This window comes from Cervus elaphus, chromosome 33 (genome assembly GCF_910594005.1).
Source record: "Cervus elaphus chromosome 33, mCerEla1.1, whole genome shotgun sequence".
Taxonomy (NCBI): domain Eukaryota; kingdom Metazoa; phylum Chordata; class Mammalia; order Artiodactyla; family Cervidae; genus Cervus; species Cervus elaphus.
The window spans coordinates 70294226-70320248 of NC_057847.1; the positions used below are offsets into that span (position 1 = coordinate 70294226).

Sequence of the window (26023 nt, forward strand, 5' to 3'; positions counted from 1 at the left end):
TTTTTATCTTCATACAGTCCCATAGTAGCTGGTTTATTTACAGGGAACTTGGATTATCCCTATAATCTAAAAAAAGGCGGCTGAAGCATTTAGATTGATAGAGACAGAAAAGAATGATGGCGTATGTCTCTCCATCACTACCTCCAGACCCTGAGAGCAGAGACCATAACTTGTTGTTCTTTCACCACCATGGCCTATTTCAGTGCTCAGCACAGTGGTGCTCAGCTAATCTGTGTGAATCAATTAATGTTCTTCTTGCCCTGTGATCTTCTTTTAGAACAGAGGCTGGGAAATGTTCTCTGTAAAGACCAGGTGGAAAAATATTTTAGGTTTTGTAGTCTCAATTCTCCCACTGAAGCTTGAAAAGTAGCCACAGAAAATATGTAAACAAATGCATATGCATATATTTCAATAAAACTATTAATATTTACAAAAACAGGCTTCCCAGGTGGCTCAGTGGTAAAGAATTTGCCTGCCAATGCAGGAGACACAGGTTCAATCCCTGAGTTGGGAAGATCCCTGATGTAGGAAATGGCAACAACCCACTCCAGTATTCTTGCCTGGAAAATTCCATGGACAGAGGAGACTGGCAGGCTACCATTCATAGAGTCGCAAAGAGTTGGACATGACTGAGTGATTGGCATGCATGCACGCATTTACAAAACAGGTGGAGGCTGGACTATGCAAAGGCCAGATTGCATCGATCCCCTGTTCTACAGCCTCCTTTGATCTTTCTGACACAGAGATCTTGACTCCTTTGCTAGTTTCTCCCTTCTTGAAGAATGGCTTTATTTTACTTGAATGCAATTATGAAAAGAAAACACCAACCTCTTCCAGTTGTTTGGTCTTCTGCAGAATCTGCTTGTTCAAGGAAATGACTTTTCGCCGATGTAGTTGGGAGGTTCCTAACTTTTCTGGACTTTCTTCAGCTGACAGTTCAGACTGCTGTGGGAAACAAACAGAAGAACCAAAGGATTTAATTAGCCCACCTCAGTGGGCTAATCAGCCTGCCTCATCTGGGAGGAACACTGCTGGGCAGATGGCCACAACTGGGGTCCTGTGTAAAACTGTGTAAAACTCACTCCAGAGAAGACTGTGACACAATGACCAAAGGCCATATCGAGAGAATCTACATTTCTGGCAAAGCAAACAGCATGTGCAGAAGCGCAGGGATATATAATGGGTTAGGCTGATAATTACATAAGTAATAGGATCTCAAATATGAAGAAAAACATAGTCATCTTAATATCTACTTGAGATTATTCTGGAGCTATCAAAAATGATGAACTGATTCACTTTCATCAAAGTATTATAAGTATATGGTTAAAGAATTTAACCATTCAGTAGCACTTATAATGAAAAGAAACCGCATTTGAAAGTATTCCCCCATCCATGGGACCATTTATTATTTCTGTTCTTCTGGTGTTCACAGAGGATAGATTTGAAAGGGGTGAGTGTTGCTGAGAGAGACCAGGAGAAAGATCCTGAAACTGTGTAAAATGATAAGAGGATGCAGAAGAAGAGCTGGACAGGACATAGAGACTGTCAGGACTGGAGGGGAGGAAGGGAGAGACTTCTGGTTGGGATGATGAGATGAATGTAGCAACAATACCAAGAAACCCTGCAAACAAGGAAGCAGCTTGGCGCAGATGATGAAAACAAACACTTGCCTCAAGACCCCAGAGGGAAGCCCCAGGAAGAATAAACAAGAAAGATGACCCTTTTCCAACAGGAGTCCTTAAAACCTGTCTCGGGTGATCACAGACTAGACAGCTTCACTTACCTGCCAATGAACACCCATTATAGCCACACTGCCTTCTTTACTGGAAACATCCCAATTCCAATCTAATCACTGGTCTGAAGCTCAAGTGCAACAAAACTATTTGAATATTTGATTCTCCCTGCATGTTTTAACAGTGATCATGAATTTGAAAGTTATGGGGAAGAGACAGAAATGTGAAAAGGAGGAATTGTTTAGGAATTGTTATAGTTACTGTTTATATTGGTTAAGAATTTCCCTGAATAATTCAGAGGCACCATTAACAGATGATGAGTGTTTTTGCTGCTTAACAACTCTGGAGGTGGGAGACAACCGGCAGGATGTGACTGCCTAAAATGGCAAGAAAATAATTTTCCATCTTGTGAGCTGGGAGGCCGTAAAGGAAACAGAAAAAATAAGCATTTGGTATTACAACACAGCTAGCCCTGACACCTGAAATTTTTGGGAAATGTCAAATAACATACTCCAGCTTATCTGAATTTCTTCGAATTGGAGTTAACTTTTAAAAATGTAACTTTGGGCACATCAAGATATTTACCACCTGTAGTCTAGGGAAGAAGAACTATTTCTGAAAATTATTTGAGAGTATAAAAAAAGGGGGGATTAATCCTTTGTCTGTTTCTTCATTTGCTATTATTTTCTCCCATTCTGAAGGCTGTCTTTTCACCTTGCTTATAGTTTCCTTTGTTGTGCAAAAGCTTTTAAGTTTCATTAGGTCTCATTTATTTTTGCTTTTATTTCCAATATTCTGGGAGGTGGGTCATAGAGGATCTTGCTGTGATTTATGTCGGAGAGTGTTTTGCCTATGTTCTCCTCTAGGAGTTTTATAGTTTCTGGTCTTACATTTAGATCTTTAGTCCATTTTGAGAGTATTTTTGTGTATGGTGTTAGAAAGTGTTCTAGTTTCATTCTTTTACAAGTGGTTGACCAGTTTTCCCAGCACCACCCCACTCCTAGGCATACACACCAAGGAAACCAGATCTGAAAAGAGACACATGTACCCCAATGTTCATCGCAGCACTGTTTATAATAGCCAGGACATGGAAGCAACCTAGATGCCCATCAGCAGACGAATGGATAAGAAAGCTGAGGTACATATACACAATGGAATATTACTCAGCCATTAAAAAGAATACATTTGAATCAGTTCTAATGAGATGGATGAAACTGGAGCCCATTATACAGAGTGAAGTAAGCCAGAAAAATAAACACCAATACAGTATACTAACGCATATATATAGAATTTAGAAAGATGGTAACGATAACCCTATATGCAAGACAGAAAAAGAGACACAGATGTATAGAACAGACTTTTGGACTCTATGGGAGAATGTGAGGGTGGGATGATCTGAGAGAACAGCATCGAAACATGTATTTTATCAAGTGTGAAATAGATCGCCAGTCCAGGTTGGATGCATGAGACAAGTGCTTGGGGCTGGTGCACTGGGATGACCCAGAGGGATGGGATGGGGAGGGAGGTGGGAGGGGGGTTCAGGATGGGGAACACATGTAAATCCACGGCTGATTCATGTCAATGTATGGCAAAAACCACTACAATACTGTAAAGTAATTAGCCTCCAACTAATAAAGATAAATGGGAGAAAAAAAATTAAAAGAAAAAAAAAGAAAAAAGGGGGGGGAAGGAAAGAGCACTACTTCTCGATTTTCAAGCCACTTGTCAGAAACATAATTATAATTAATTACTGTCAGGAAGCATTTAACAAGGGGCTTCCGGTGTGCTGTTCTGGATCTGTCAGGAATCCTTTGGTCCTTATTAATTCCTGAATATTCAGGAATTAGGAGGAGAGGCATGCCTTTCCTGGGGCTGAGGAATCCAGGTATTTCCTTTGTTAGTTTCTCATTATGGTGATAAGTACCCTCTTCTCTCTTTAATAGGGAGCACCTTGTGTTTTGTAAGTCTGGAATTTTAATCTTTATCTTTGCTGAGAATAACTACCTTGTAAGACAGTATGTATGCCCACACCATGCTGATTAAAACACCTTTGCTTCATCAGAGCTTGGGTCCCTGTGTCTTTCTTTCTCTCTCTCTATATATCTATTTCTGGCTGATTCCCTGGAGCGTGCAAGCCGGCTGCATAACCCAGGGAATGTTAGCCTCTTTCCTTCTTTCACTCTCTCATCGTCGACTCCAGACCACCAGGTTCCAGTCCAATAAGGGACCAACAAGTTATATCCTGGGCTTCACAGGTGGCTCGGTAATGACGAACCCACCTGACAAGGCAGGAGACGCAGGATCAGGGGTTCGACTCTTGGGTCAGGGATCCCCTGGAGAAGGAAGTGGCAACCCACTCCAGTATTCTTGCCTGGAAAACTCCATGGATGGAAAAGCCTGAAGGCCTACAGTCCATGGAGTCACAAAGAGTCGGACGTGACTGAGCATGCACGCATGCAATCTCACCAGTTAAATCTTGTCCATTTTGACTGCGTCATCTTGAACTATGTTATCAATTTGTCCACTTAGCTTGTTATATATTTAGTAGCTTTCTTCTTAAATAGTTAATTTCACATTTGGGTTTTAACCTCCATCTTAGATTCCTTGATACTGATTTCTAAAATGTCACTGGCATATCCTCGGAACATTTTATTCGGCACTTTATGAGCAGATTTACATAAACCTTCTATCTCATGGTTAATTGATATCTGAAATGGAATTAACTTCCCCACACAGGGACTACACCTGTGGTATGTCTCTAGGTTTGACGTCAGGATGTCTTGACTGCTCTGACCTCCTCCGACTGTCTTTCTGCCTCTGGATCAGGCCAAGCTATGGGCAAGTGGGCTGCAGAGTATCCCCGTCTCAGTCACCTCTCAGCAAGGCTCTCTCCAGTCCGCAGGGGTGAGGGGGTAGGGATGTACACATTCAGGGCTATTCTGTACCTCTGGCATGAGTTGGATGATGTCTCTAATTCTCAGCACGCTTTCCTGCTGGTAAACTGCTTTTATGGCCAAGGTCCCGACTACATTTTTCACCTAGCTTTCACACCCTCTTATCAGCGTACCTGGCAACACATACTGCTTTGTTTGAAACTGTGCCTTTGACACTTTCAAGAAACTTTCTTACAGGAAAACCAGTAGCTATCCTGCTATCTGGAAAGAGGACTTCCAGGCTCACTGGCTCTCCTGCTCTCTCTCACTTTAATTTTCAGTCACATGGTTCTTTCAGATCCTTTCAGGGTTCTTTGAGGTCAAAATCCTTTTCACAATGATACTAAGATATGATTTTTTTTCTCTCATTCTCTCATGATCATATATTGAAATTTTCCAGCTGCTATATGACATGTGACGGTATCACTGCTCTGATGCTAACGTGTAATACATTTATCATTATTATTTGTAAGTGAATTAATATGTAAGCTTTTAGGACCTCCTCAGTAATTTTTAGCTTCCCAGGTGGCTCAGTGGTAAAGAATCTGCCTACTAATGCAGGAGACTCAGGAGATGCAGATTTGATCCCTAAGTTGGAAAGATTCCTTGGAGTAGGAAATAGCAACCCACTCCAGTATTCTTGCCTGGAAAATCCCATGGACAGAGAAACCTGGTGAGTCATAGTGCATAGGGTCACAAAGAGTCGGACATGATGGAGTGAATGAACATGCAGTAATTTTTAAGAGTTTGTACAGGCTCTTGAAACTAAAAATGTTGAGCACTGTTACTTTAAGGGGCCCAGCTAACTCACCTACTGGGACAGCCTCACTAACATTGAGCTCTACCAGTGCAGTGGGTCCATCCGTAACACCAAGAGGGGACAGTGTTCTGATTCCACTTTTACTAGACAACAGCTTCAAACCAACCAGAGAGAAAGTATTTGTAGTTCACAGAAAGGATGCTCAAGTCTCCATACAAACTTACTACTAAACATCTTTGTTGCAACCGGACATGTCCCAAGCGGACATGGGCTTTCAAAATCCTTTCTCTTGTTGCTGCGTAGCAATTCTCATTGCTCTGTGCAGTCCCTTAAATTTGCATCTGCAAAGCATTCATGTACATTAATGTCAGGATATTAGGTGCCATTTCCACATCTGACATTTCTCCAGTGCAATTAAAATGAACAATACGCACATGAACAAGCTCACAGTACACATAAATTTGCGAATTTCCTCCATTTGCCTAAGTCTAGAGATGGTGCTCGGAGAAGACAATGGTAATCCCACTCCAGTACGCTTGCCTGGAAAATGCCATGGACAGAGGAGCCTGGTAGGCTGCAGTCCATGGGGTCGCTAAGACTCGGACACAACTGAGCGACTTCACTTTCACTTTTCACTTTCATGCACTGGAGAAGGAAATGGCAACCCACTCCAGTGTTCTTGCCTGGAGAATCCCAGGGAAGGGGGAGCCTGGTGGGCTGCCGTCTATGGGGTCACACAGAGTCGGACATGACTGAAGCAACTTAGCAGCAGCAGCAGCAGAGATGGTGCTATGCAAACTGCTTTGTTTAATGGGAAGTCAGCTTTATAACAGAAAAAAATCACTTATTCTAGAGCTGAACTGAAGAGAGTTCTTAATCTAGTCAACAGAAAGCTGACTGTTCTCTATTTCAAACATACTTTCTGTGTTAAGTAACTGAAAATGTTCATTTCCTTCAAATACTCTCCTCAAAGCCAAAAGAACTAGACCAAAGAAGGCAGAAACAGGTCTATGAAACAGCATGGCTCATCTGACATCCTGTTCACTGGGTCTACTCAGAAGAAAACTGGAACTGACCAAGTTGGATCTTAAAGGATGAGACTACATTGGGCAGATGGAGAATAGAAGGGGCTTTATAGTATATCCTTGACAGAAAAAAATTAAGTCCTTGGGGTAACTTAATTGATTTCTACTTGAAAAGCCCAATGTCTTTCAAAGAATGCCAACCGTCTATAAACATTCCATCTGTGTTTACATTAGAGCAAGGGCTAAAATGCCAATCTAATTTTGTTCAACAATTTCAGATTAAGAATGTGCTTTCAAAACGACAGGATGGATTAAGATGGCATCTAGGGTAGATTCAATGTTTTCTAATAACTGACAGATGTTTCCAGCTTCTATTCTAAGGGGAACCAGATATAAATGTCACTCAATAACGTTAGTCCAGTTCAACATAGTAAATTCCTAAGAGAAACAAAAAATGATTACTTTAGCTAAAACTATATACTTTCATAATGGAAGAGGCCCAAAGGGTTATATCTACACATCTACCTTCCTAAGTAAACTCCGGGAGTTGGTGATGGACAGGGAGGCCTGGTGTGCTGCAGTCCATGGGGTCGCAAAGAGTCAGACATGACTGAGTGACTGAACTGAACAGAACCTTCCTAATACAGGAATCTCTCCTATGTAACCCCATTAAAATATGGCCACTAAGCTGTCAATAATAAGGGATCCCTAAAAAAAATAAGGGATCCCTATATCAAGAGGATACCACAAATTCTCCAGACTGAGTAGACGAATTTCAGTTGTTGGACCCTGATGAACTCTCCCACTGAAAACAAGTAAACAGGCAATACAGAATATTTATTTTTTCATCTTAAAAAAATCTATGAGCTAGAAAGGATGTAAGAAATCCTAGAAAGCCAAAAAGTGAAAATGAGAATCCAGTAGGTAGGTGTACCCATGGAGGCTGGCTTTTTTCTTCAGTGTGTGAGTAAAGTTGCTCAGTTGTGTCCAACTCTTTGCGATCCCATGGACTGTAGCCTACTAGTCTCCTCCGTCCATGGAATTTTCCAGGCAAGAGTACTGGAGTGGGTTGCCATTTCCTTCTCCAGAGGATTTTCCTGACCCAGGGATCGAACCCAGGTCTCCCACATTGTAGGCAGACGCTTTACTGTCTGAGCCACCAGGGAAGTCCTTTTTCTTTAGAGTATTTGCCAAAACCAGTTGACCTCAAGCTTTGATTTTTAGAATTCAACAACTGCTTTGCATAATCCTTGGCACAGATGTAGGAAGGAAAAAAAGTCTGCAATGAGATTCTGTAAGAACAGATTTGCCCTTGTGCAGTTCTAGTCTAAACGCACATACTACCTGAATGATACCAAAAACCTACTATATGCACAATGGGCCTGAGCTGGGTATGCCCAGATGCATGTTAGAGCAAAAGAAAATCCTCTCTGGAAGAACAGAGCTCCAATTCCAGGGTCTCGACAGAGAAATTTCTAAGCAGAATGAACTCACAGTCAAAAATCAAAAGCACACATAATTTCATGAACAAACGTCAGCAGAAATGAAAACCAGAAACAGACATGCAAACTCAAACACACATGCTCATTTCTCCCTGAAGCCACAGAGATAAAGTGTAATCACTCTCATATAACAGTTCAAGTTTTCTAATGCAGAAGTATTCCAAGCTTTACAAGAAGATGTCAGCTCCTTTCACCATCTTGGCTGCTCTCCCTTGGACATACCCTAGCTCATAATCTTTTTCAGGCAATCCTGATGGAATCTGAACATGGCAGACAGGGATGGGACCTCCCACTTTCCCTTATCTACACTCTACTCCCATTAATGAAACAGCATACATAAATGTGCTTTTCAATATTCTTGACTCCCACTAATAAAATACCATGAATTTCAAAGACCCATATTCATGCAGCCTTGCTGAGTTTTTGAAGCACAAGTCTGGGCGCCAAGGTGAGCAGAGGCATGGACAAACCCCAAAACATCCCACTTTCACCCACACGAGCTAATGTCAGGCCAGACGGCATGCTCATCAAATCCTGAACTGGCGTAACTTACTTTTCTGAAATAAAACAGCTCATGCTTACTTTAAAAAAAAAATAAACTTAATAGTTTGGGCTTAAAATTTCAGTCTAACATATTTTTGAATGTTGATTCTACTCTCTAATGTATTAGCCACCTTTTCTTTTCTAGCTTTAAATGACATTTAAATCGGATGAAGCTAATTCCTATGTCTTCATCCAAATTGCTAAAGAACCTGAAAGGGTATAAGCTATGCTGTGTGGCTTGGGAAAATCCCACCAGGCCAATTCATTAGCTAATACCACAATACCATTCTCTGCATTGTTAGTTTTTGCATATTGCATAACTTAGTCAGAATTTAGGAAATCTTGGAGCAGTTCTAAGACACAAACATATTATTAGCATCATTCTCTCCAGATTTACAGGGTTTTTTGATTGTTGTTTAGTTGCTAAGCTGTGTCTGACTCTTTTGCAACCCCATGGACTGTAACTTGTCCATGGGATTTCCCAAGCAAGAATATTGGAGTGGGTTACCTTTTCCTTCTCCAGGAGATCTTCTCAATACAGGGATCTTCTGCATTGGCAGGTGGCGTGTTAACCACTGAGCTGCCTGGGAAATTCCTTCATCTCTAAATTCAGACTGGTTTAAATCTCTCTCACCACTTCCCTTTGTTTTATCAACTAACCTTTACTCAGATCTTATTACGTATGGGACAAAGTGTTAGGCATTGGGAATGTGGAAAAAGACACAAACCTCACCTCTGGACCCTCACGGTCTAGTCAGGTAACACCTGTTCATTCATAAATAAAGGTGTTGTACCCACCACCTTCTCCCCAAGCCTTCACTGTTTCAGAGAAAGAGAGAGTTTTGCATGCTCTTCTGGTTCCTTCTTCCTCCCTTCCTTTTTCTTTCCTCCAACAAATGTTTATAAAAACCCCACTATGGCAAAGGTGATATACAATGCTCCCAGCTCTGGTTGACAGTCTTGGGAAAGAGGCAGAGACAAATGAAATAATGCCTTGTGAGCAGTGCTACGAAGAAGACAACAGGAGCTGACCCACACATCAGAGGATCCATAGGAGGGAGAGTTACCCGTAATGTCTATGAGTGAGTCTCCACAGAGGCTGATGGACGACGGGAAGAGGCTTCTGCTGAGAGTTATGTTCTGCCAAGTAGCACAGTGGTGAAGAATCAGCCTGTAAGGCAGGAGATGTGGGCTTGATCCCTGGGTTAGGAACATCCCCTAGAGAAGGAAATGGCAACCTACTCCAGTATTCTTGGCTGGAAAATTCCATGGACAGAGGAGCCTGGTAGGCTGTGGTTTACGGAGTCACAAAGAGTTGAATATGACTGAGCAGAGCATACACACATGATGTGTTAGGCAACAGAAACACAGAGATGGAAGATGAAATCTTGGCCTTCCAGAAGTTTACAGATTTAGAATATGACCTGTCTAGTACCTGTGACCTTATGTGAAGAAATGGAGTCTCGGAGGAAGGGGTTTAAAAAAATCACTCCCCAGCCCTCATCACCCTGATCCCTACCTGGGTTTTTCTATCTGTGTCACAGTAGTAGGGCCCCAAGAGAGCAGCTCCTCTCCTGTACCCTTCATGCCAATGTTGCTAGAAAAATGGTTTTGTTTTTTTTGGGGTGGGGCTAGGTGATGAGATTAGAAACATTCACACCTAAGCTTATCAGAAACCATACTGGCTCCAGCTCAGGACAGATTCTCTAGAAGAGCCAGGGTCTCCTGTTTGCTTTGCATCCCATGAGCTCCTGACTCAGGCAAGGTCCTGGGGACTGGTGTCTTCACCCAGTTCCCAGCCCTCTTGAACAATTACTCTCCATCTCACCTCAGCTCGGAACAATTTTAAAGTCATCCATTCTGCCTATTAACAGGAGAAAAGTTCAGTATCAAAAATACCCAACTGTCACTTCTCTTTGGGCAGATACTGACATTCCGAGTGGCAACACCAATCAAGTAGCAAATGTCATCCATTTGAAAACATATGAATTACATTATTCTGTAACTCTTCTTTTTACAGGCTAATTGACTCCTAGCCAGGAGCTCCTCCGGAGAGCACCGTGCCTCAGTGAGAGTTTATAACCCTGTCCCCGGCCTTATACCTGACACTGCCTGGGACACAGTACTGCTCCGTAGATGTTTGCTGAAGAAACGATCATTCCATCTAAGGGGTTAATTCTGTCAGCTCTCTGGCAGAAGAGAAATCATGCTGAAGCCTTAAAATACCTATAAACTACAGCAATTTTCTTTAAGAAGACTTTGTAACACTAAGTGGAAATACAACACCAGAGCAGAGAGATAAGAGCATGAAGAGGCCAGATGGCATATTAGCCATGGATTCTCGCGGGTCAATGCCATCCAGTGTGGTCAGACAGAATCCCTAAGGACCTTCTGTGAACACAGGCTCACGGCAGTGCAGCCGTCACAAATGCCCAGCACCCTCTGGTTTAGTAACAATGACCCCCTACCTTTGGGGAATCACTGTCTTCCACTCTCTCCTGTTCCAGAGGGGCTGCCGATCAGCAAGCCCACCTCCTGGCCAGAGCAACTGGCTGAGGAGGCGTATGTGACCTGACCTGTAACCAACAAGTGAAAGTGAAGGTCGCTCAGTCGTGTCCGACTCTTTGCAACCCCATGGACTAGACAGTCCATGGAATTCTCCAGGCCAGAGTACTGGAGTGGGTAGCCTTTCCCTCCTCCAGGGGATCTTCCCAGCCCAGGGATGGAACCGAGGTGTCCTGCACTGCAGGCGGATTCTTCACCAGCTGAGCCACGAGGGAAGCCCGTAACCGACGAAGGAGAACCTTCCTTAGGACTTACACACAGGTGTGGGAGGGTGCTGGAGACTGACGCGGTCTGCGGTGAGGGCCCCCAGGTGACAGAGAGAGGCAGAGTGAGGCAAGTTCTCAAGGGCAAAGAGATGACAAGGCGGGTGAGTCCCCGGGGCCCTGCATTCATGGACACCCCCGCCTCCCTCAGAGAGCTGAGAAAAGCTCTTTTTTGCTTATACCACCATTCCAGGCAGGGTTTCTATCACTTGCAACCAAAAGGCTCCTAGAAGGCGACTCTGGAGGTGAGTGAGTGACAGAACTTGAGTTAATTCTCTCGGCTGGTTGCATCATGTAGCACTAACACGACCGCGGCTGAGGGGGGACAAAACCTATTCTAGTGCAGACCACACCTACCGGTGTGGCTGTCTGCTTTCTCTAGAGGAGACTTTCCTTCCGCTGGGTTTTTATATGTGCATCCCTGACCAGACCACGGCCATTACCTCTCTGGAGTTACATGCAGGTCCTAATCACCTAAAGAGATGCCCCAAATGCTCTTGAAAAATGAAATTTCAAGACAGAATACAGGCTTCTGATAAACTGCCAGAGAACCGCTCTCAGAATCAAAAGGTCAGAAGTAAATTGTGTCAGAATTTCTTAATTGCTGGATAGGAAAAAAATTCAAAACCTACCAAGACAAAGAATTCCTTCTAAAAATAAGTCTCCTGATGACCTAAAAATGCCTCATCTTAAAATAAGATTGAGATGTTGACAGTCTTCTGGCTAGGATATTACACTCTGGAGAGCTGGATGAGAACATTTCAATGTGGCATTTTCCAGTGATATGAAAAACCACTCACATACTCCAAATAGAAAATTCCACAGTTTTCAGTAGCTTAGTTTTCAGTGTGAGTCCCTGGGCTGCGTCATTTTCCTTTTTACTTGTTTTTGTGGTTAGTTTCCAAAATGACCTGGCTTCTTCACTCCACTCAGCCCAAGGAGGTGGGTGGTTAAGACATTGGGAGAGTCTAAAGAGGCTTTGTCACTGAAAAAAGCCTGGGAGGCAGACACTAAGGATGGCCAAGGAGGCTGTCATGCTGCCCCCTGAGGACACTACCCTGCCACAGATTGGTTTCAAAGTCAGACAGGCATGTATGCAAACTTGGGACTTATTACCAGCTACAGGGTAGTGGACAAATTCCCACTGATCTTAGTTCCATTTCCTAAAGAGATGTAATGTCATATGCTTATGTACGGAGCGCCAACACTGCCAGGCGCCTGGTGAGGCTCCAAGATTACAGAGAACAGTAAAATGTGGTCCAATCTACATAGGTAAAAGTGAAAGTGCTAGTTACTCAGTCGTTAGCCCAGCAGGCTCCTCTGTCCACGGGATTTCCCAGGCAAGCATACTGGAGTGGGTTGTCATTCTCTTCTCCAGGGGATATTCCTGACCCAGAGATCGACCTTGGTCTCCTGCATTGCAGGCGGATTCTTTACCATCTGAGGCACCAGAGGAGGAGAAGGGGGTGACAGAGGATGAGATGATTGGATAGTATCACTGACTCAATGGACACGAGTTCGAGCAGACTCCAGGAGACGGGGGAGGACAGAGGAGCCTGGCATGCTACAAGCCATGGGATCGCAAAGAGTGAGACCTGACTCTGAACAACCACAACAACACACACATAAACAGGTTAACGTCAACTGCACGCTGAGTGAGCATAATGACGGAAGGATTATGAGCAAAGGGGCAACATGCTCTTTTGAAAATTAAATAAAAAAATAGTATAAAAAGTACCTGGAATGGAAATTGATAAAGATAATGGAGCAGGAAGACATGGAATTTACCTCCTCCATGAATCGTCAAAAATACACTTATACATGGAACAGTTCTTACTGAAAACTAACTGGGAAGTAGAAGAAAGACTCCTATACAATCAAGGTCTATAAGAAAAATCCACATGTACTCAGGTAGGAGGGGTTCCTTGGTGGCTCAGGGGTAAAGAATCCGCCTGCCAATGCAGAAGATGCACGTTCGATCTCTGACTCAGGAAAATCCTCTGGAGAAGTAAATGGCAACCCACTCCAGTAATTTTGCCTAGAGAATCCCATGGACAGAGGAGTCTGGCAGGTTACAGTCCCTGGGGTCACAAAAGAGTTGGATACAACTTAGTGACTAAACAAAAACAACAAATCAGGTAGGAAGGAAAGGACCAGGTCAGGTCCCCTAGAAGGGAACGCAGAGGAAAAGGGAGATCACACAAGCGCAGATCCGCCCCAGGGAGTGAGCATGTCAAGCGCATGTTGGGCTCCCCGTGGTCTGGGGTCCAGCACAGGGAAGGCGAGCCCCCTGAGCTGACTGGAGGGCCGGGGGGCTAGCAGGGGGGCCGTGGGACTAGCAGGGGGGCCGGGGGGCTAGCAGCGGGGTCGGGGGGCTAGCAGGGGGGCCGGGGGGCTAGCAGGGGGGCCGGGGGACTAGCAGGAGGGCCGGGGGGCTAACAGGGGGGCCGGGGGGCTAGCAGGGGGGCAGGGGGGCTAGCAGCGGGGCCGGGGGGCTAGCAGGGGGGCCGGGGGGCTAACAGCGGGGCTGGGGGACTAGCAGGAGGGCCGGGGGGCTAACAGCGGGGCCGGGGGACTAGCAGGAGGGCCGGGGGGCTAACAGGGGGGCCGGGGGGCTAGCAGGGGGGCCGGGGGGCTAGCAGGGGGGCCGGGGGGCTAACAGCGGGGCCGGGGGACTAGCAGGAGGGCCGGGGGGCTAACAGCGGGGCCGGGGGACTAGCAGGAGGGCCGGGGGGCTAACAGCGGGGCCGGGGGACTAGCAGGAGGGCCGGGGGGCTAACAGGGGGGCCGGGGGGCTAGCAGGGGGGCCGGGGGGCTAGCAGGGGGGCCGGGGGGCTAACAGCGGGGCCGGGGGACTAGCAGGGGGGCCGGGGGGCTAACAGCGGGGCCGGGGGACTAGCAGGAGGGCCGGGGGGCTAACAGGAGGGCCGGGGGGCTAGCAGGGGGCCGGGGGGCTAACAACAGGGCTGGGGGGCTAGCAGGGGGGCCGGGGGGCTAGCAGGGGGGCCGGGGGGCTAACAGCAGGGCTGGGGGGCTAGCAGGAGGGCCGGGGGGCTAGCAGGGGGGCCATGGGGACTAACAGGGGGGCCGGGGGGCTAACAGGAGGGCCGTGGGGACTAACAGGAAGGCCAGGGGGCTAGCAGGAGGGCCGGGGGGCTAGCAGGAGGGCCGGGGGGCTAACAGCAGGGCTGGGGGGCTAGCAGGGGGGCCGGGGGGCTAGCAGGGGGGCCATGGGGACTAACAGGGGGGCCGGGGGGCTAACAGGAGGGCCGTGGGGACTAACAGGAAGGCCAGGAGGCTAGCAGCAGGGCCGGGGGGCTAGCAGGAGGGCCGGGGGGCTAAGAGGGGGGCCGGGGGGCTAGCAGCAGGGCCGGGGGGCTAGCAGCAGGGCCGGGAGGCTAACAGCAGGGCCTGGGGGCTAGTAGCAGGGCCGGGGCGCTAGCAGGAGGGCCGGTGGAGGGTAACAGGAGGGCCGGGTGAAGCCTAGACAGTGCTTGTGAGAAGCGCATCTGCTTGCTCTCAGGGCAGTGGGGGGTAGACAGAGGACTGCTCCAGCGGCAGCCCGGTTTCCTGCAACCACCCTGGCATATGCCCCAGCCTGAGACCAGCAAACGCCCCAGCCTGGCTCATTTCATATCACAGCTCCGGAAGGGGCGGAGGGCTGTCACGACTGAGGTGAGAGCCCAGCCGCTGCTGGCACGCACTCAGGCAGCGCATCAGAAGCAGCCCCAATCCCTGACGGCGCTCAGGCCCCAGCGCACGCACTCTGATCCAGACCGAGAGCCCGTGCGGGTCCCCATCTGTCCTGTGACATGGTTCTGTGACGTGGCAGGGGAGGCAGAGGCTGGGGGCAGTGACTGGCTGTGAGGGACAACGGAGGACGTGGGCCCAAAGCTGTCCGAGGAGGGTGGGGGCACTCGGGAGGCGGCGCTGGCCTCTGTCTATGGCTGGCCCACCACAGCCTGCAACCTCTCTTGAGCTGAGGGCCCAGAGGCTCCTCTTGTTCCAGCGCTGCTCCCCTGTCTGGGGCGTGGGTCTCAGCGCCAAGAAAGGGGAAAGCACACACGTAAAGGGAATAGTTAGCCTGCAGTCAGCCCTCAGGGCTTCTGTTTCAGCAGCTGGGGATCTGTCCCTGTTCCTGACACAGCAGTAATGGGCGGTGAGCAGACGGGAAGCTTTAGCTTACAACTGGCTCCAACTCAAGCCCCTCCATTGACAGCCCCACCTTCTGCCAAGGTGAGAGCTGATAGCACACCTCTGAGGAAAGACGTGACTTGCTCTGATGTCAAACCCAGCTCTCCCACCAAAGGCGGTAGGCACATGCAGTCTGTATACAGACACACACATAAAGACACCCTTCACGACTGCAACAGGTAACTGTCTCATGTAAATTCATAGAAGAGAAACTGAAGTAAAACGAGAAGGCAGAGGAGCTGGTCTCAATTGAAAGAGCAAAAGAAATCCCTGGGAGAAAAAGAAATACAAATAAACACATTACCAGATAAAGAATTCACACCATTAGTAATAAAAATGCTGATTGAATTATGGGGAAAAAAAAAGAGATGAATACAGTGAAAATTTTAACCAGGAACTAGAAAATATAAAGAAGTATGAGTCAGAAATGAAAAATACGATAACAAATGAAAAACACACCAGAAAGAATGAAAGCAGACTAAGTGATGAGGAAGAACACAGACATGATCTGGAAGACAGAATTATGGAAATCACCCAGTTAGTTAGCAAAGAGAAAAAAATCAAATATGAAAAAATAAGAGCAGTTAAAAAGATCTCTGAGATGACAACAGGGGTTACCGACATTCACCTTATAGGGGCCTCAGTAGAAGAGAGAGAAAAGGGAGCTAAAAATATATTCATGAAATTATAGCTAAACATTCCCAAACCTGAAGAAGGAAAGATATCAAGGTACAGGAAGCAGAGAGGGTCCCAAACAAGGCGAACTCAATCAGACCCAGCCAAGACATAGCATAATTAAAACTGCAACAGTTAAAACTAAAGACAGTTTTAAACGCAGCACGAGAAAAAGAGAGTCATATACAAGGGAACTTCCATAAGGCTGTCTGCTGATTTTTCTGCAGAAACTTTGCAGGTTAGAGGGAGTGGTATGATATACTCAAAATGCTGAAAGAGAAAATAAAATCCTACAACCTAGGATATGCTACCCAGCAAGTTTATAATTTAGAACTGAAGTTGAAAGAGAGATAAAGAACTTCTCAGACAAACAAAAACAAAGGGTTCATCAATACCAAACCTATCCTAAAATGTTAAAGTGCCTTCTCTAGATGGAAACAAAAGGCTATAACAAAAAGTAAGAATCCATAGAAAAGGAAAAATCCCACTAGGAAAGGCAAATATATAGTGAGGGCTGAGGATCATTCACTTAAATAAGCTAGGATGAAGGTTAAAAGACAAAAAACTGTAAAAGCAACTATGACTACAATCGACAGTGAAGGGATAGACCTGAAGATGTAAAATGTGACATCAAAACCACAAAATGTTCGGGAGGGGAATAAAAAAATGTAGATTCTTTAGAATGTGTCTGAACTTACATGACTGTAAGTTTAAAACAAGTTCAGTTCAGTTCAGTCACTCAGTCGTGTCCAATTCTGCAACCCCATGAACCGCAGCACACCAGGCCTCCCTGTCCATCACCAACTGCCAGACTCTACCCAAACCCATGTCCACTGAGTCAGTGATGCCATCCAACCATCTCATCCTCTGTCATCCCCTTCCACTCCTGCCCTCAATCTTTCCCAGCATCAGGGTCTTTTCAAATGAGTCAGCTCTTCTTATCAGGTGGCCAAAGTACTGGAGTTTCAGCTTCAACATCAGTCCTTCCAATGAACACCCAGGACTGATCTCCTTTGGGATGGACTGGCTGGATCTCCTTGCAGTCCAAGGGACTCTCAAGAGTCTTCTCCAACACCACAGTTCAAAAGCATCAATTTTTCGGTGCTCAGCTTTCTTTACAGACAAGTAGATACAGTTAGAAGCCAAAGTATATGAACCCCATGGTAACCACAAATCAAAAGCTTGCAATAGATACACAAAAGCTAGAAGGAAACACAAGCATACCACTAAAGAACAACAAACGAAGAAATAAAAAAGAAGAAATGAACAGAGAAGAACTATAAAGACAATAGGAAAACAAGTTATAAAATAGCTATGTATGTATAAAATAGATATATATATAAGTACATATCTATCAATAGTTACTTTGAATATCCGTGGACTGGGGCTTCCCAGGTGGTGCTAATGGCAAAGAACCCACCTGCCAATGCAGGAGACATATGAGACACTGGTTCAATCCCTGGGTTTGGGAAGAATCCCAGGAGGAGGAACTGGCAACCCACTCCAGTATTCTTGCCTGGAGAATCCTGTGGACAGAGGAGCCTGGCAGGCTACAATCCACAGGGTCACACAGAGTTGGACATGACTAAAGTGACTTAGCATGCATGCACGCATCCATGGACTAAATGTACCAATCAAAAGACATAGGGCAGATGACTGGATTAAAAAAAAAAAAAAAAAAAAACCCCAAAACAAGACTCATCTATATACTGTTTACAAGAGACTCACTTCACAGCTGGAGACACATACAGACTATAAAAGTGAGGGGAGAAAAAGACATTTCATGCAAACAGAAATGACAAGAAAGTAGGTGCGACAATGCTCATACCAGACAAAATAGACTTTGAAACAAAGTCTCTGACAAAAGTTGAAGAAGGGCACGATATAACGATAATGGGATTAATACAAGGAGAGGATGTATGTTAACAGATACACATCCAATATAGGAGCACCTAAATATATGAGGCAAGTATTAACAGACATAAATGAAGAAACTAACAATAATACAATAATAGTAGACTTTAGCACTCCACTTACATCAATGGACAGATCACCCAGAGAGAAAATCAATAAGGTAACAGTGGTCTTAAATGATATAATCAACCAATTGGATGTAACAGATGTCTACAAGACACTCCATCTCAAAGCAGCAGAATACACATTCTTTTCAAGCATACAGGTAACACTCTCCAAGACAGATCACATGCTAGGCCACAGGTAAGTCTCAACAACCTTAAGAGGACAGAAATTGTACAAGCATTTTTTTTTCCCCAACCACAATGGTATAAAACTAGAAATCAATTATGGAAAGAAAAATAAGAGCAGCACAAACATGTGAAGACTAAGCAACATGCTACTAAAAAACCAATGAGTTAATGATAAACTCAAAGGGAAAATCAGAAAATACCTACAGACAAAAGAAAATGGAAATACAACTTTTACTGCAGCAAAAGTAGTTCTAAGAGGGAAGTTCACAAGAAACAAGAAAAACAGGTCTTCTCCAAGAAACAAAAAAAGTCTCAAATAAACAACCTAGCATGTAAAGGAGTCAGAAAAAAAAACGAAGTCCAAAGTCAGCAGAATGAAGGAAATTATAAATATCAGAGAGGAAATAAATAAGATAGAGATCAAAAGAACAATGGAGGGGAAAAAAAATCAATGAAACTAAGAGCAGTCTTTTTTTCTTTAAAAGATAATCTCAACTGAATACATTTAGCCAGGGTCGTAAGGAAGAAAAATGAAAGAGGACTCAAATAAACAAAATAAGAAACTAAAGAGAAGAAATAACAAATGATGCCATAGATATATAAAACTCATAAGAGAATGGTATAACCAGTTATATACAAACAAACTGGACAACTTAGAACAGACAAGTTTCTACTCACATACAGTCTGCCAAAACTAAGTCAAGAATAAATAATTTGACAGACTACTAGATATGAAATAGGGAAAAAAAAAAAATATGACCTGTAAACAAAGGTCAGGACCAGGTGACTTTACCGGAGAATTCTACCAAACTTACAAAGAACTTATACCTATCCTTCCTGAATTATTCCAAAAAAGTTCAAGGATAGAACACTCACAAATTCATTCTATTAAAACATCATTACTCTGCTATCAAAACCAGACAAGGACACTATCAAAAAAGAAAATTACAAGCCAGTATCTTTAATGAATGTAGGTGCAAAAATCCTCAATGAAACATCAGGAAACTGAATTCAACAATATATACAAAGAACCATACACCGTGATCAAGAGGGATTTACTCCAAGATTTCAAGGATGATCCAACATTTGCAAATCAATCAATGTTATAAACCACATTAACAAAAGGAAAGATGAAAATCACAGGATCATAGACACAGAAAAAGCACTTGACAAAATTTAACATTCATTCATGATAACAACTCTCAAAGTGGGTATAAAGGGAATATATATCAACACAATAAAGGCCAGTTATAACAAATCCACAGCTAACAACATACATAATGGGAAAAAGCTGAAAGCCTTTCCGCTAAAATCAGGAACAAGACAAGAATGCCCGCTCTTACTACTTCTATTTAACACTGTATTGAAATCCTAACCACAGCAATCAGGCAAGAAAGAAAGAGAGAGACAGAAATGGGGAGGGGGAGGAAAGGAAGGAGAGAGAAAGACAGAGAAGGAAAGAAAGAAAGGGCATCAAACTGGAAGGGAAGATGTACAATTGTTATTATTTTCAGATGACAGGGTACTACATATAGAAAATCCTGAAGTCTCCACCAAAAAACTATTAGAACTAGTACAAGAATTCTATAAGGTTTCAGAAAACAAGATCAATTTACAGAAATCTGTTGCATTTCTATATGCTAATAATGAATTATCAGAAAGTTAAAAAAAATCCCATGTAAAACTGCATCCAAAAAAATTACCAAGGAATAAACTAAACCGAGGACGTGAAAGACCTGAATGCTGAAAACTATAAAACACTGGAAATGGAAATTGAAGATAATTTAAATGGAAAGATATTCTGTGCTCTTGGATTGGAAGAATTGATATTATTAAAATGACCATATTACCCAAAGCAATCTACAGATTTAATGTAATCCCTTTCAAAATACCCATGACACTTCCACAGAACTAGAATGAATAATTCCAAAATTTATGTGGAACCAGAAAATACCGCAAATTACCGAAACAATCTTAAGGAAAATGAACAAAGCTAGAGGTATCATGCTCCCCAACTTTAAATTATGCTACAAAGCTACAGAAATTAAAACAGCATGCTACTGGTACAAAAACAAGACACAGAGATCAATGCAACAGAACAGAAAGACCAGAAATAAATCCACACACCTATGATCGATTAATCTACCACAAAGGAGGCAAGATTATACAACAGCTTTTAAAAGACCGTTCAACAAGTAGTTCTGGGAAAACTGGATAGGAACATGTAAAAAAAATGAGATTAGAACATTTCTTAACACCACATGCAAAAATAAACTCAAAATGTATTAAAGACCTAAATGTAAGACCTGAAACCATAAAACAGCTAGAAAAGAACATTGGCAGAATACTCTTTAACATAAATCATAGCAATATTCTTTTGGATCTGTCTCCTAAGGCAAAATAAATAAATAAAAGTAAAAATAAACAAATAGGACCTAATTACATTTAAAAGCTTTTGCACAGCAAAGGAAACGACTGACAAAATGAAAAGACAACTGTCAGAATGGGAGAAAATATTTACAAGTGATCAATAAGGGATTAGTGTTCACAATACACAGACAGCTCATACAACTCAATATTTTTAAAAAAAAAACAATTAAAAAATGGGCAAAGATCTGAATAGACATTTCCCCAAAAAAGATGCACAGATGGCTAACAGGTCCATGAAAAGATGTTCAACATCACTAACTATTAGAGAAATGTAAATCAAAACCATAAAAAGTTATTACCTCACATCTGTCAGAATAGCTATCATCAAAATGCCTATAAATAACACATACCAGAGAGGATGTAGAGAAACGGGAACCCTTGCACACTACTGATGGGAATGTAGACTGGTGCGGCACTGATGGAAAACAGTATGGAGGTTCCCCAAAAGCCTAAAAACAGAACTACTATATAACCCAGTAATTCCACTTGTGGGTATTTATCCCAAAAAACCATAAATGCTAATTCAAAAAGGTACATGCACCTCAATGTTCACAGCAGCATTACTTAAAACAGTCAAGATGTGGAAGCAACCTGAGTGTCCATCAACAGATGAATGAAAATGGTGTCAGTGTATATACACATGCACACAAAGGAATGTTACTCAGCTATAAAAAATGAAATTTTGCCATTTGCAACAAAATGGAGGGACATAGAGAGTATTATGCTTAGTGAAAAAAGCCAGAAAGACAAATATTTTATGTCATCATTTATATGTAGAATCTAAAAAATAAAACAAACTCACAGATATAGAAAACAAACTAGTGGTTACCAGTGGGGAAAGGGGTCGGGGGAGGAATAAGATAGCAGTATGGGATTAAGAGATACAAAGTATTACCACTCAGTTCAGTACAGTTTAGTTGCTCAGTCGACTCCGACTCTTTGCAACCCCATGAACCGCAGAACTCCAGGCTTCCCTGTCCATCACCAACTCCTGGAGTTTACCCAAACTCATGTCCATTGAGTCGGTGATGCCATCTAACCATCTCATCCTCTGTCATCCCCTTCTCCTCCTGCCTTCAATCTTTCCCAACATCAGGGTCTTTTCAAATGAGTCAGCTCTTCACATCAGGTGGCCAGAATATTCAAGTTTCAGCTCCAACATCAATCATTCCAATGAACACCCAGAACTGATTTCCTTTAGAATGAACTGGTTGGATCTCCTTGCAGTCCAAGGAACTCTCAAGAGTCCTCTCCAACACCACAGTTCAAAAGCATCAATTCTTCTGCGCTCAGCTTTCTTTATAGTCCAACTCTCACATCCATACATGACTAATGGAAAAATCATAGCCTTGACTAGATGGACATTTGTTGACAAAGTAACCACTCTGCTTTTTAAGATGCTGTCTAGGTTGCTCATAACTTTCCTTCCAAGGAGTAAGCATCTTTTAATTTCAGGGCTGCAATCACCATCTGGAGTGATTTTGGAGCCCAAAAAAATAAAGTCAGCCACTGTTTCCACTGTCTCCCCATCTATTTGCCATGAAGTGATGGGACCAGATGCCATGATCTTAGTTTTCTGAATGTTGAGCTTTAAGCCAACTTTTTCACTCTCCTCTTTCACTTTCATCAAGAGGCTCTTTAGTTCTTCTTTGCTTTCTGCCATAAGGGTGGTGTCATCTGCGTATCTGAGGTTATTGATATTTCTCCCGGGAATCTTGATTCCAGCTTGTGCTTCTTCCAGCCCAGCATTTCTCATGATGTACGCATATAAGTTAAATAATCAGGGTGACTATATAAAGCCTTGACATACTCCTTTTCCTATTTGGAACCAGTCTGTTGCTCCATGTCCAGTTCTAACTGTTGCTTCCTGACCTGCATACAGGTTTCTCAAGAGGCAGGTCAGGTGGTCTGGTATTCCCATCTCTTTCAGAATTTTCCACATTTTCTTGTGATCCATATAGTCAAAGGCTTTGGCATAGTCAATAAAGCAGAAATAGATGTTTTTCTGGAACTCTCTTGCTTTTTTGATGATCCAGCAGATGTTGGCAATTCGATCTCTGGTTCCTCTGCCTTTTCTAAAACCAGCTTAAACATCTGGAAGTTCATGGTTCACATACTGTTGAAGCCTGGCTTGGAGAATTTAGAGCATTACTTTACTAGCGTGTGAGATGAGCGCAACTGTGTGGTAGTTTGAGCTCTTTGGCATTGTCTTTTTTGGGGATTGGAATGAAAACTGACCTTTTCCAGTCCTGTGGCCACTGCTGAGTTTTCCAAATTTGCTGGCATATTGAGTGCAGCACTTTCACAGCATCATCTTTTAAGATTTGAAATAGCTCAACTAGAATTCCATCACTTCCACTAGCTTTGTTTGTAGTGATGCTTCCTAAGGCCCACTTGACTTCACATTCCAGGATGTCTGGCTCTAGGTGAGTGACCACACCATCGTGATTATCTGGGGCGTGAAGATCTTTTTTGTGTAGTTCTTCTGTGTATTCTTGCCACCTCTTCTTAATATCTTCTGTTTCTGTTAGGTCCATACCATTTCTGTCCTTTATTGAGCCCATCTTTGCATGAAATGCCTCCTCGGTATCTCTAATTTTCTTGAAGAGATCTCTAGTCTTTCCCATTCTATTGTTTTCCTTTGTTTCTTTGCACTGATCTAGAGGAAGGATTTCTTATCTCTCCTAGCTATTCTTTGGAACTCTGCATTCAAATGGGTGTATCTTTCCTTTTCTCCTTCACTTTTCACTTCCCTTCTTTTCACAGCTATTTGTAAGGCCTCCTCAGACAGCCATTTTGCTTTTTTTGCATTTCTTTTTCTTGGGGGTGGTCTTGATCCTTGTCTCCTGTACAATGTCACGAACCACCATCCATAGCTCATCAGGCACTCTATCAGATCTAGTCCCTTAAATCTATTTCTCACTTCCACTGTATAATGATAAGGGATTTGATTTAGGTCATACTTGAAAGGTCTAGTGGTTTTCCCCACTTTCTTCAATTTAAGTCTGATTTTGGCAATAAGGAGTTCATGATCTGAGCCATAATCAGCTCCCGGTCTTGTTTTTGCTGACTGTATAGAGCTTCTCCATCTTTGGCTGCAAAGAATATAATCAATTTGATTTCGGTGTTGACCATCTGGTGATGTCCACGCGTAGAGTTCTCTTGTGTTGTTGCAAGAGGGTCTTTGCTATGACCAGGGCATTCTCTTGGCAGAACTATTAATACTATGTGTAAAATAAATAAGCAACAAGGATACATTGTATATCACGGATGCATTATAGCCATTATTTTGTAATAATTTTAAAAGGACAGCAGTCCATAAAGAAACTGAATCACTACACTGTATCCCTGAAAGTAATATTGTAAATCAACTATATTTAATAAAGCGTTTTTAAGGTACCTGGCAATGAGATGGCACTTAGGGTAGATTCTTTTTTTTTTTTTTATTGATGGCACTTTTTATTTTCCTTCCAAAAAAACCAACTGAAACTAAATGAAGTAAATGACCTCAAATTTTTATTCTTCATAATACAACAAAATATGAAGCTCAAAACTGGATCACTTGGTCCTTTCTCTTCTTATCACCTCCCGGCTCAAAATGCTTGCATCTCTTAATAGCCAGCATTCTCTTCCATCTACAGTTGGGCTCAATGCATTCAAGACTCAGTACCATCTTCTTTGTAGTTTGAGCCTTTTTCCAGAAAATCGGCTCAGCCTGCCCTCCATATCCACTCTGCTCCCTGCCATGACGCCGCTTTCCCTGGGCGTACAGAACCCCTGCCCTTCTTGCATGCGTCACTCTGTGGGGCTGGCGCTCCCCACACTTCTTACAGAAAGTCTGTGGGTTTTTGGAACGTTCACCATGTTTGCGAGAGCGATAACGGCACGGAACAAAAGCAGGGTAGATTCTTCTGATTCCCCAACAGGCCTGTGGTCTACAAAATGTTTTCATATCCCGTCTCAGGGAGATGCTGACCAAGAGAGCCTCAGCTGCACGTGAGTGAAAGCAGTGTGCAACTGGTTAACACGTGGTGTTGAGTAAGGGTCCCTTCCTGCCCTTCCCTGGCTCCGCTTCCTTCCCCTTCCTTCTGGCATCGCAGAGTGGAAGTCCTCTGGGGACAGCCAAACCCTCAGTCTTCTGCAAATCGCAGTCCTAGACTCCTCTTCCCTGTAACAGTGAATGATAAGATGCAGTGGGCATGGTAGGCAGCAGTACCACAAGGCACAGTGACGCCTCAGCAAGCACGTCCTGGGAAGGGCGCACCTTCTGGAAACAGAGAGAGATGGAGCTCCCCGGTTGGACTCTGTCAACACTCACGAATTACGTACACGGGAGCGTCTTTGCGTTCTTCTTCCCTGTTGCTTTACAGGAACCATATTAAACTGAGTTACATATCTCAGGGACTTGCTTTGAAACACATGGATTAGGTACCATGTTATACTGTTGTAAGAACTGTTGAACTTTACCACTGAAAGAGAAGCCTGCACATGTTTTTTACTTCATTTCTATTTTTCAGTGCCTGCTGACCGTCCAGTGACTTGCACCAAGCAGGCTGTTTGATTGATTTCTCAGGCACAAAATCATTTTCACACTTTCATCCTCCAAAAGTTATTGTTCCTTTTCTTCACTAAGCAAAAATTCATCCTGATCTCAGCCCAATTTGGGTTTCTTTCAAGTGCCACCAAAAGGCTTTCCTCATGAGCATTCTTCAATTCCGTCTTTACTTTCAAGCATTTCATTACTGAGGCCCTGAAGGTAGGGGCATGGATTTTCAGATGAATTGCCTTATTTCAGTCCAATTTATGGCAGTGAGATTAAAGATAAAAACAAATACACCATGATGGACAACTCTGACAGAGCCCCGCAGTCTCTGCAAACGTGGTGGGATGAATGTGACTGCATGAACATCAGTACGTCACGTAAAACTGTAATGTCAGCCTTGTGAGGAGGGGCTTCGCTTGCTGAAACAAGTGGTGATGCTGGAGAGGCGCTGCTGGCAGGAACTGAGGGTGGCCTCCAGCTGACAGCCAGAACTGCCGCCCTCGGCCAACAGGTGTCAAGGGACTGAATGCCGCCAAGAACCGTGTGAACTTGGGAGTGGATTCTTCCCCAGTCGAGCCTCAGATGAGACCACTGCCCAGGTCAGCACCTTCACTAACCTTGTAAGAGTCTGACACAAAGGAACCTGCTCC

At 43.8% G+C, this 26023-nt stretch overlaps 1 protein-coding gene and 1 pseudogene across 2 annotated transcripts in view; both read right to left on the reverse strand.

Moving 5' to 3' along the window:
• Nucleotides 1-26023, reverse strand: part of CCDC93 (coiled-coil domain containing 93) — a 104634-nt gene that overhangs the window by 32483 nt on the left and 46128 nt on the right. For both annotated transcript variants that reach the window (XM_043894062.1, XM_043894063.1), the window contains one exon: nucleotides 829-945. In XM_043894062.1, the coding sequence (XP_043749997.1) occupies nucleotides 829-945 (117 nt within the window). The remainder of the gene's footprint in view (nucleotides 1-828; nucleotides 946-26023) is intronic.
• LOC122688215 lies at nucleotides 24028-24694 on the reverse strand (annotated as a pseudogene).